General features: G+C 50.5%; 1 protein-coding gene across 1 annotated transcript in view; it reads right to left on the minus strand.

The window, feature by feature from the left end:
• grm7 (glutamate metabotropic receptor 7) overlaps positions 1-11,281 on the minus strand; it is a 132,434-nt gene that overhangs the window by 10,485 nt on the left and 110,668 nt on the right. Inside the window, exon 5 of the mRNA XM_070993348.1 lies at positions 8,562-8,699. Coding sequence (XP_070849449.1) covers positions 8,562-8,699 — 138 coding nt within the window. The remainder of the gene's footprint in view (positions 1-8,561; positions 8,700-11,281) is intronic.

An 11,281-nucleotide genomic window follows, 5' to 3' on the forward strand; every position in this document is an offset into this window, starting at 1 on the left:
CTGTGACCTGAATTATGCATGTGACCCTCCAAACACACAAACTCCAGTTTAGCCTGTGCTTGTCTCATGGAGACAGACTGGGCTGACTCAGGATCACCGATGTCTTCAGTCAATTCAGTCAAAGCGACATTTAAACCACAATCAATATCTGATCAACATCACCACACACTGGCACATTTCTGGAGGTCTTTTGAGAGAAGTACGGTGGCCTGTGTGCTGCTGCAGTAGATTTCACCTGATGTGATGTTGTCACCTGTGTTACCTGTTGATCCAGCGCCGGCCATGAAAACAGCTTCAAACAAAGAGACGTTACAAGACGACTCAATCACAAAGACAGACGTCCACTAGCTCTGCTCTGAGTGGACAGTGAGCTTACTGTAAGATAAGACAAGATAAGATAAGATAAGATAAGATAAGATAAGATAAGATAAGATAAGATAAGATAAGACAAGAAGAAGCGTCTTGTTTCCGCCTGCTGCAGCTGTGAAGTAAATTCTGTATGAACTTCATCACATTAAATGTATTATAGGTGGATGAAGCTTGCTCATCCTGTGTTCTAAGATAAGATAAGATAAGATAAGATAAGACTATTAGTAGATTCCTTACTGACTGCGCTGCAGAATGTTGTTTCTCAGGACGGTGAGTTCGAGTGTCCCTCAGACGCTCCAGGATGAGCCTCACAGACGTTTTCGTCCTCAGCCGGTGATGGCGGGACATTTTTTTTTACAGGTACATTTTAGAGGATTTGTTTGCACCGCGACATGATCTGCATTGTTTCCGTGATGACAGATCCTGCGTTCTTACTGCAGCTCCAGCAAACAAAATGCAAAACAAAAGGCAGAAGACAGCAGATCAGGGCTGCAGAACAGTGTTTACTCCAGTGTTTCTGTCTGTCAACACTCCTGATAAACAGACGTCCCACGAGGACAGCGTCGTCTGAGGCGCTGGAAACGAGACGCTTCCTGCTTCAATCACCGTGTGATCCTCAAACTTTTAGCTGGAGAGCAGCAAAGTGTAAACACAGCAGGCAGCAGGTTCAACACCAGCGTCAGACAGTGACGCCAAGCACCAGAGCCAGAGTCTGTGTGAGGAGGGACGGTTTAAGGTCAGGTCCTCGTCCTGCGTCACACGTCATCACTCGTCCCTCTCCGTCTCCGTCACCAGGGCTCGAAGCTGAAGACTTCAGGAACGCGCTGCAGCATCGCGGCGCTCAGTTCAAGCTCGTGACAATGGCGCCATTGTGAGCGAGAGCGGGCCTGAGCGCAGCTGATATACCTGGACGGACGCGAAGGAGGTCAACATGAATGCCGAGCAGACACGCACAGCGGGACGGATTTCTGCAGCTTTTGTGTCTCAGGTGTGACGCGCTGTGAGCTGTAAATATCACAGACGCAGCAGGATGGAGTCACACTGTGAGCTGCTTTTTATAGGACGAGGAGACGCGTAGCAGACGTCCGTTATGGATTCACTCAGTCACCGAGCTCACACGCTAACAGGACGTCTGTGATGACGTGACCGTGTCCAATCCAGCGCTCAGCTTCACCTCCGTGTTGTTACATATGTATCTGACACGTTTTCTGCTCTGAGCGTTGGAGTATTTTGCTCACCTGAGCGTTTTTAGACGATGAAACAGCAAAAATGATGAACGCAGGTTTGCAGAGTGCAGTGCTGTGAGCCTGAAGCTGAAATCTGTGTCTGATACGCCGTTTATTTCTGACTCCAGATCAGTTCTTGACTGAAACATCGGCTGTTTGCACACGACACAGGAGGCATAAAGACAGATGTGAGCTGCTGCTGAAGTGAATGAAAGGAATGAAGGCAGGATAAAATCCACATCGTGGGATTTTTAGTTTAAGCTGTTGGAGCCACAGCGTCCACACGGCTGGATCTGCTTTATGCATACATAGAAATGATCATAACCCGCTAACAGTGATAGCATGAGATGTTTCTGAGTACACAGGACGCAGAGAGCAGAGAACAGAAGAAGAGTCAGAAAGCGAGAACCAGCCTGAAAACAGACAAAGACTTTTTCCTGAGTGAAAACCGTCTGATGACTGTTTGCTTTGTGAGGAAGGAGGCTGAGACGAAACAACCTGCATTTACATTCACTTCTCCACTCGCGACGTTCACCCTCCATCAGACAGGGTGGATGAAAATGACCCGCAGAGCAGCACCAGAAGCCCAAAGAACGACAGAAAGAAGAAAGAACTCAGCCGAGCCGAAGCGGCGAGCGGCGCCTGGGCCGCTCTTCATCTGCGGCGTCATCAATAAATAATGAGAGGAAATGAAACGGAAGAGGCCGTTTGGCCGAGGATGAGCGAAACAGACGGAGACGCCACATCAATATCACTCCCAGATAATCTCATTACAGCTAGCGAGCTAGCCGGGCAGCTAATAGCATCGGGAGCCGTTAGCGACCGACGAACTGATCTCAGCTCTGAAGGTTGTTCCTGAGCTGCGTGGCGGCGCTCACGCTCATCCTCAGCTTCCAGAAACATCTTCAGCTGCGAGGCTCATCAGACGAGTCAGCTCTTTGTTGACTGCCGCAGAGAAATGCTAACGAGGATGTCGGGAGGTGAAGTTCACGCTGTCAGTTAATCAGGTTTATTCTGCTGAGCTGTCTCTGCATGTACAGTCAATCCGCCGCCCGCTGATCTGTGATCAGCTCTGAGGCTGAAAACGTCTCTGCTCATCATGACTCTGATGACACGATCATCAGTGACAAGTCTGATGATTTCTGAACGACAGAACAGGAAGTGGTGCTGCTCCGCCCCACAGCTGCTGTTATAACACGTTAATAACATGGCGAGCGTTTGCACTGTGGGCAGTTTGTAGTGATGATGATGATGATGATGATGATGATGATGATGATGATGATGATGCTGAGCTGCAGAGTTTCTGTCCCTGGACTTCATCACATCTAAAAGTGTTTCTGTCTGACGGCTTGTATGACGAAGGTTTCCTGTGAGTCACCTCCTATTGGTCGTTTTCCTCCTCCAACCGGTCGAGCTGCAGCTTACCTCCATCATGTCGCCTCCCTCTGTGGCGGCAGCGGTTACTCTGCGATCCGCCGCCGTGCGTCTGCAGCCGGTCACGGTCGTCCTATCTGCCTCTGAAAGCCTCCGGGGGCTTCAGGCTCTGACCCCTCTCCATTTCCTCGCCTGTGGCAAAGGGACCCGGAGCTGAATGTTATCTGAGAACAGGAGTCCCTTGTCCCTCGTCCCTCGTCCCTCGTCCCTCGTCCCTCGTCCCTCGTCCCTCTCTGACCTTCTCATATCTTCACTCTCAAACAAACAGACCCTAAACAGCCGTTGGCATCATTTAATCTGGGCTGCAGCCTTCGAAGCAGAGTCGCTGCTCCTCTCGGCCCTCACGCTGCACTGTGTAAACCGTCTGCAGGACATAAAGCACCTGTAACTTCAGGTGTGTCCTCTGTCTCTGCTCCTCTTTTGTTCCTTATGTCCTCTGCCGCTTCATCTGGCCTCTGCTCAGGGGGTGAAGCTGAGTCCGAGTCCAGGTCCGACAGCCATGAGTAACGCTGCAGGGAAGAACGTCTGAACTTCAGTGTCTGTCTCCGTCCTGTAAACCGTGTCCTCTGTTCGCAGCGGTGGACTGTGTGCGCTCTCCAGAGACGTTCAGGTACCGTTGGCACTTTTCAAACTTTCTGCAGCAGCCACATCATTTGTTTTCACGGACAAACAGAAACAAGAGTCATTCTGAGAGAATGACGCCGCCATGTTCAGTGCGCTTCTGCCAGACTCACACGGCGACCAGCGCCTGCCGGGCGCTGAATGACGGCTGCAGACTATAACTTGGTGGATCACAGATTCCACAAACCAACCAGTCCTGGAACTACAGAGTGTGTCTTAAACGGAGACGTGTCTTTAATCCCTGACAGCTGATGTAAGACACAAACACACAGCACAATATCTCATCTTCCTGGCAGATATAATTACTCTCTTGTTTTCTTATGGATAACGCCGCTGCAATCAGGCAGCATAAAGCCACTGAGCGTGACTAATGGCTGGCTGTGAAGAAGCCTCCGCCTCCAAACGAGGCGACGCCAGCGTCCTGCTGCAGCGTGCGGCGGCTTTATTACAGCAGTAACAGCTGATGGACTGCTCCTCAGTGGGATCAGGGCCCGACGCCGACGTGACCGCCGTGCGTCAAACGCGACTGTTTCCACGGCGACCGTGAAGACACGGGGACTGTTTTCAAGGTGGGACGCGTCCATCCGCTCAGCACACTCAGGGTCGCAGACGGCCGGAGATTATCCCAGCATGCACTGGGAGAGGGGCAGGGACCACTGTGGACGGGACAGAGACCAGAACCAGAGACCAGAGCCCAGAGATCAGAGACCTGAGTCCAGAGACCAGAGGGCAGAGTCCAGAACCAGAGTCCAGAAACCAGAGACCAGAGACCAGAGTCCAGAGTCCAGAGACCAGAGTCCAGAGACCAGAACCAGAGTCCAGAGACCAGAACCAGAGTCCAGAGACCAGAGACCAGAGACCAGAGTCCAGAGTCCAGAGTCCAGAGACCAGAACCAGAGTCCAGAGACCAGAGACCAGAGACCAGAGACCAGAGACCAGAGTCCAGAGTCCAGAGTCCAGAGACCAGAGGGCAGAGTCCAGAACCAGAGTCCAGAAACCAGAGACCAGAGACCAGAGTCCAGAGTCCAGAGACCAGAACCAGAGTCCAGAGACCAGAGACCAGAGACCAGAGTCCAGAGTCCAGAGTCCAGAGACAAGAATCCAGAACCAGAGACCAGAACCAGAGACCAGAGACCAGAGACCAGAATCCAGAACCAGAGACCAGAACCAGAGACCAGAGCCCAGAGATCAGAGACCTGAGTCCAGAGACCAGAGAGCAGAGTCCAGAACCAGAGTCCAGAAACCAGAGACCAGAGACCAGAGACCAGAGACCAGAGTCCAGAGACCAGAACCAGAGTCCAGAGACCAGAGACCAGAGACCAAAGTCCAGAGACCAGAGCCAGAGTCAAGAGACAAGAATCCAGAACCAGAGACCAGAGACCAGAGAGCAGAGATGAGAGACCTGAGTCCAGAGACCAGAGACCAGAGAGCAGAGTCCAGAACCAGAGTCCAGAAACCAGAGACCAGAGACCAGAGTCCAGAGACCAGAACCAGAGTCCAGAGACAAGAATCCAGAACCAGAGACCAGAGAGCAGAGTCCAGAACCAGAGACCAGAACCAGAGACCAGAGTCCAGAGTCCAGAGTCCAGAGTCCAGAGATCAGAGACCTGAGTCCAGAGTCCAGAGTCCAGAGTCCAGAGACCAGAACCAGAGACCAGAGTCCAGAGACCAGAGTCCAGAGACCAGAGTCCGTCACCGCTGACACAAACAAATCCAAACCTGACCACAATGACTGATGATGTCACTGATGACCTCACTGATGACCTCACTGATGTTTGGATGTGAGCATCAAATCTTCACCTGTTTCATGTTCTTTTCATTGTTTACTGCTGTTTTTCGGATACTCTGGTGGAAGAAATATTCCAAAAACTTTCCATCATTATGTTGAGAAAAGTATATTTCTACGAGCGCTTCGTTTCTCAGTTTCTCTACATGAAAACGTTTTCTGTGACCACAGTCTGTTTAAATCGGAGCTTTCCTGCTGTCTGACAGCTCAAAACATCTTTGCTGTAGCAGATGACTTTTATTTAAATGTCATTTCTCAGAGACGTGCTCCATAATAAGGAAAAACATCACAGCTGGTGAGCTAATCCTCACCACTAATTGACCTGGCAGCCAATCAGCTTTGGCCAGTTTGGCCCTGATGCTACGAGCATTGGCACCATTTTGATGCGTCTCACAGAGACGACTGTCCCTCCCACCGTGTGTCCGTCATCCACTGACTGCTGATCAGGAAATGAATTTAGAGATTTGAGCTCATTGAACTGGAACTTTGTATCTTCAGTTGGAATGAAGAGACGTTTGTACCTGTCAAACAGGTGTGTGGTCTTTCATCTCCTCTGGACTCAAACACAGAGTCTGGAGCTCCGCGCTGACATGTATGAACATCCTGCTGCTTCATTATCACATCCACAGATACGAGCAGACCTCCTCGCTGAAAACCGCATGTTTTATTCATGTCAGCTGCGAGACGCTGATTGGTCGCTGTCCATAACGAGCGGCACAGTCAGACATGTGGACACTTCAACTCCGTCGATAATGAGAGCAAATCTCTGAGCGGGACGTTCAGTGAGGAGGCGACACAAGACAGATTTATCTTCTGATGAATGAATCAAAGATTAAAACTCTTCTCAGAAACACTGCAGACGATAAGATGAGAGGGTCCGCGGGGACCTGAGGGGTCAGGGGGCCCCTGGACCACAGCCTCAGTTTGTATCGACTGCTGGAAAGAGCTCCTTTTAATGCAAGGATGTCCTGATGGCGTTTCTTTCCTCCTGATCCCACTCAGGCTTTTTATAATGAAAATCTGCCAAACAAATCCAATGTGATCTCCCTCTCAGTACCAATAGTTCAGCAGCAGGTTTTCAACCGGCGGCAGCAGCTCAGAGTTCTGCTTCATCTGCACAACGTCCCTGACACCACAAACCAGCTCAGAATGACCACAAAGACACGTAAAACCACCACAAACCAGCTCAGAATGACCACAAAGACACGTAAAACCACCACAAACCAGCACAGAATGACCACAAAGAGACGTAAAACCACCACAAACCAGCTCAGAATGACCACAAAGACACGTAAAACCACCACAAACCAGCACAGAATGACCACAAAGAGACGTAAAACCACCACAAACCAGCACAGAATGACCACAAAGAGACGTAAAACCACCACAAACCAGCTCAGAATGACCACAAAGACACGTAAAACCACCACAAACCAGCACAGAATGACCACAAAGAGACGTAAAACCACCACAAACCAGCTCAGAATGACCACAAAGAGACGTAAAACCACCACAAACCAGCTCAGAATGACCACAAAGAGACGTAAAACCACCACAAACCAGCTCAGAATGACCACAAAGAGACGTAAAACCACCACAAACCAGCACAGAATGACCACAAAGAGATGCCAAATACTACAAAGAGATGAAAAATACTACAAAGGGATGAAAAATACTACAAAGGGATGAAAAATACTACAAAGAGGTGTAAAATGTCTCACAGAAAACTACGACCAACAAATGCAAAACAACCACAAACGATACAGGACCAGAGTGCGACGTGTGATGCTGTCTGTCTGTTAATGAGCAGTGTGGGACACACCTGGCCCAGGTGAGGCAGTCATGAAGCTCATTTTCTCGCTGACTGCGCAGCTGTTTGCTGGCTGGTTGAAGGTGATTGGAGGCCTGACCTGGCTGAGCACCTGTCAGCCTGTGTGGGTGGACTCCCGCCTCTCTGACTGTCTGTGCTGTCTACTGGCGTCTGTCTCCATGTCTGCTGCTCTGAGGCTGCAGAGAATCGGTCGTTGACGCGGCGCAGGAGGCGTGTTCATCGTGTAACTGAAGGTTTGGTTCTCGGGGGACCGGGTGAATCCAGTGTCTCTGCGGTCTGAATTACGCCGTGAGGACGGAAGACGTCCGGGCAAAGAAAGGGGGACGAGGAGCTACTGGCAAACGGGAGCTGTGGTGATAATTCAGGTGCTGCAAATGAACCCTGAAGGTACGCGAGTGTAAAATTCACATTTTAAAATATTCATCAGATGAGCTTCATTAATCAGACGAGACGAGAGCAGGCGGGACAGAAGGACAATGGACGAGAGAGACACCATGAGACGTTCTTCAGCGGCTTCGTTCAATATCCTAATAGAACAGCTTCATTAGAGTTCAAGGTCCGTTCACACATCATAGCGGGTCACTAATTGCGATGCATTATTGATCGCAGACAGACAGACTTCTGAGTTTCTGTTTACCGCTGCAGATACGAGCTCCCGAGCACAGACTGAGCGCCGGCGAGGAGTCGACGCACTGATGGCGTTCGCCGCCTCGAGGAGTCAGGGAGTCTGAGGAAACTCCTCTTCCTCCTGCAGAGCTCACGGCCGCATGGGACTTCAACCTGTGCATAATGTCCAGCTGTCTGCGAGCTCCGACTGGCCTTCATCTCACAGCTCTGACTGTCACTTCAAACATCCTCCTCCTCCTCCTCCTCCTCCTCCTCCTCCTCCTCCTCCTCCTCAGGCCAGCCAACGCAGAGCTGACGACCTTGTGCTGAAGCCGGCAGGCAGAGAGCAGGTGAGACCAGAAAAAGACTGATGACATCATGAATCACATGACTAAACGTCACTAAAACATCTGATCTGTGTGGAGGATGAGGAGGAGGCTGCGGCCTTCCTCACATTAAGACATGAAACGTCTGGTTCCATCGTTTGACCGTGAGGTGTGTGGAAGCATCAGCTGTTTGCATCAGATCATCACAGGCCGTCGACAGAGCAGCACACACACAGACACACACACACACACACATGCACACAGACACACAGACACACACACGCACGCACGCACGCACGCACGCACGCACGCACGCACGCACGCACGCACGCACGCACGCACGCATGCACAGGTAAACCCACCTGTACACTTCCTGCTGCTCTCGTCTTTCTTGGAGGAGCTCATCAGTTTGCAGTTGAAGTTCTCCTCCCAGTACTCAGCAAACCACACGTTCCTCCTGTTGTTCTCCAGAGTCCGCGATGTGAAGTACGCATCAAAGCCTGAAAGACAACGAGCAGGTCAACAAACAGGAAGTGTGCTTCATGAGTCGTTAACAAGCACAATGAAGGCGGCGCTCAGCGTGACGGGAGCGCCGGAGTGTGACGAGTCAAAACAAAGGAGACGTGTTTGTGCTCTGAGCTGAGATCGGCGCTTTTCTGAAAACATCTAAAGACACGAGGTCACGTCTGTGAGCCTGCGAGACGAAGAAGAGGGCAAACTGCAGACAAACAGCGGTTTCACGCTGATGGGCGGCGAAGGGTCGAGCCTCCCGGCAGCAAAACAAACGCACCAGCTCCAAAACGCCTTCTGGAGATGTTAAAGCATTTTAAGGTAACACGCCGCCTGAATCAACACGCGCCAAGACAACAGCACAGAACCGCAGAGCCACGGCCACGAAACGCTTGGCAAGACATGAAGATCCAGACGAATGAATAGAGACGAGCTGCGGATCACCAGAAATAGCTGCGAACATGTAACCTCTCACAAACACAAAGGGCTGAGAGAGGAGAAGGTGGTGAGTAGGTCTCTAATCGCATCAGGAAACGAAGAGATTATCACGACTATGACGGCAAACAGCCTTCAGAGCCAGAAGCAGGTCAAAGGCGAGGGAGGAAACAGCAACGACGCCATCACTTTCAAACAGTTCTTCAGCCGTCACAGCCCAGACCGACTTCATCGGACGCCTTTTACTGCAGTTTTTAACGAGAACAAACACAAAGACGTCGACGACAGCAAACACAGCCAGTCAGAAATAACTGCTGCTGCCCCCAAACACAGAGAAGTACAGCAGGGACGCTCAGCAGTCAGCCTCTACTGCAGCAAGTATTCCCTGCTGAATGTACTTACAAGGTGCAGTACACAGTACTTCATGTTCCGCTGGCAGTAATACTTCGTGTTCTAATGATCATCGTGTGTTTGGAGCCTGATTTCAGATCTGTGACGACGCATTTCCAGCTGACCAGGAGGCTTTTAAAGGGCTCATTTAGCTTTGAAGCTACACATAAAGTCTTTCAGAACGTCGTCGACGCTGCTGCTGGATGAAACTTCCTCTTCTCACTGAGGAAGTGTGAATCCAGCTCGTGGAGCGTCTCATGGATCAAAGCGCACTCGTCTGTTCGGCTTCACGTCTTCACTGCAGGTCGCTGTCCCTACATCAAACCTGCAGCAGTAGAAGAAGAACTCAAACGTAACGAGCAGAAATGCTTATTGTGAACAGACTGTTTGCATCATGTGACGTTAAATTCAGGAAGTTCTTACTGAGCTGCTTTAGATGAAATGATGAGAGAAAGACGAACAGAACATCACATCACATGTTGGATGTGATTCTTACGTGATGAAGACGAGCGATTCTTCAGCTGAACTGACAGATTTGCTGCTGCTGAGTCAGCAGATAAAACATCTGCTCTCTGTTCTAACCGTTTCCGCCATCAGCTGACAGTTAATATTTTTTAATATTTAATTTTCTTCACCCTGATGAAGAACAACCTTTGGTACTTGATAAAAGCTCCTCCTGGTTTTTTGGTTTGATCCATTTGAGCGACCGTAAATGATGCAGAACATCTGCATTTTGAGTGTGTTGAAGTGCTTCCTGTGCAGAAAATCACTTCCTGTCCTCCATTAAAGAGCGACGTGACGTCATCTGCGAACGAGCTGCGAACAGTTCGTGCTTCAGCAGGTGGAACGAGAGCGACGGCGGAGGTGAAGTCTGACTTTCATGGATCAGACTCTGATGGAAACCAATCCAGAGAGACTTCCCCTTTTTCTCTGTTTCCTTTGAGCTGCAGCTTCTCATTTCTACTGACCGCCTGACGACCTGCAGCTGACGAGGTTCAGGCCTCTCCGCTGGTCTCTCAGCGCGTGGCGTCAGGGTTCAGTCCCGCATCTCAGCTTCTTCCTGTTTTAAACGGTCGCCATCGTTGACTGCGGACGTCCTCCGCTGCGACATGATAAGCGAACATCCATTGAAGCGCCTGCTGCTTCGTTAAGAGCAGGATCGTCCTCCTGCGAGCAGGCGGCGACGAAAGGCAGCGAGCGTGCAGAATCTGGGGCAGCCATGACGGCCATCTCTCAAGACACTTTGACTGACACGGTTTTCAGTGGCGGTCTCTGCGGGCGGAGGGACAGCTGCGCTGCTCTCATCTATTTCAAGCTTTCTGCTTTTGAGACGATGAATAATGAATGCAAACAGACAAACTGAGCTGTTGTTCCTGCTCACAGATTCAGGAGCAGCGGGAAGGTGAGGAGGCCGTTTCAGTGACGTGGCGACTGATGACGACGCCTCTCTGAAACTGAACGGACGTTAACAGAAAGCAGCCTGCACGCATCGACTCCTCAGCCGCCCATTCTCTCCTCAAAGCGACGAAGAACAAATGAAGACATTAAACTGTGTCTGACTGAAGGGCAGGTTACTCCTGCAGCATCTCCTCGCCGCTTGAAAGGAAACTAAATTAGAAATGTCCTTGTAATTACTCTCTGGGAAGGAGCATTAGTGCAACAGTATGCAAAGAACACGCTGGAAAAGTGAGGATTCCACAATAATTGCATCTGGATGTAACCTCAAGGGCAAACACTGTGTTTGATC

Source organism: Chaetodon trifascialis, chromosome 3 (genome assembly GCF_039877785.1).
Source record: "Chaetodon trifascialis isolate fChaTrf1 chromosome 3, fChaTrf1.hap1, whole genome shotgun sequence".
Classification (NCBI taxonomy): Eukaryota; Metazoa; Chordata; class Actinopteri; order Chaetodontiformes; family Chaetodontidae; genus Chaetodon; species Chaetodon trifascialis.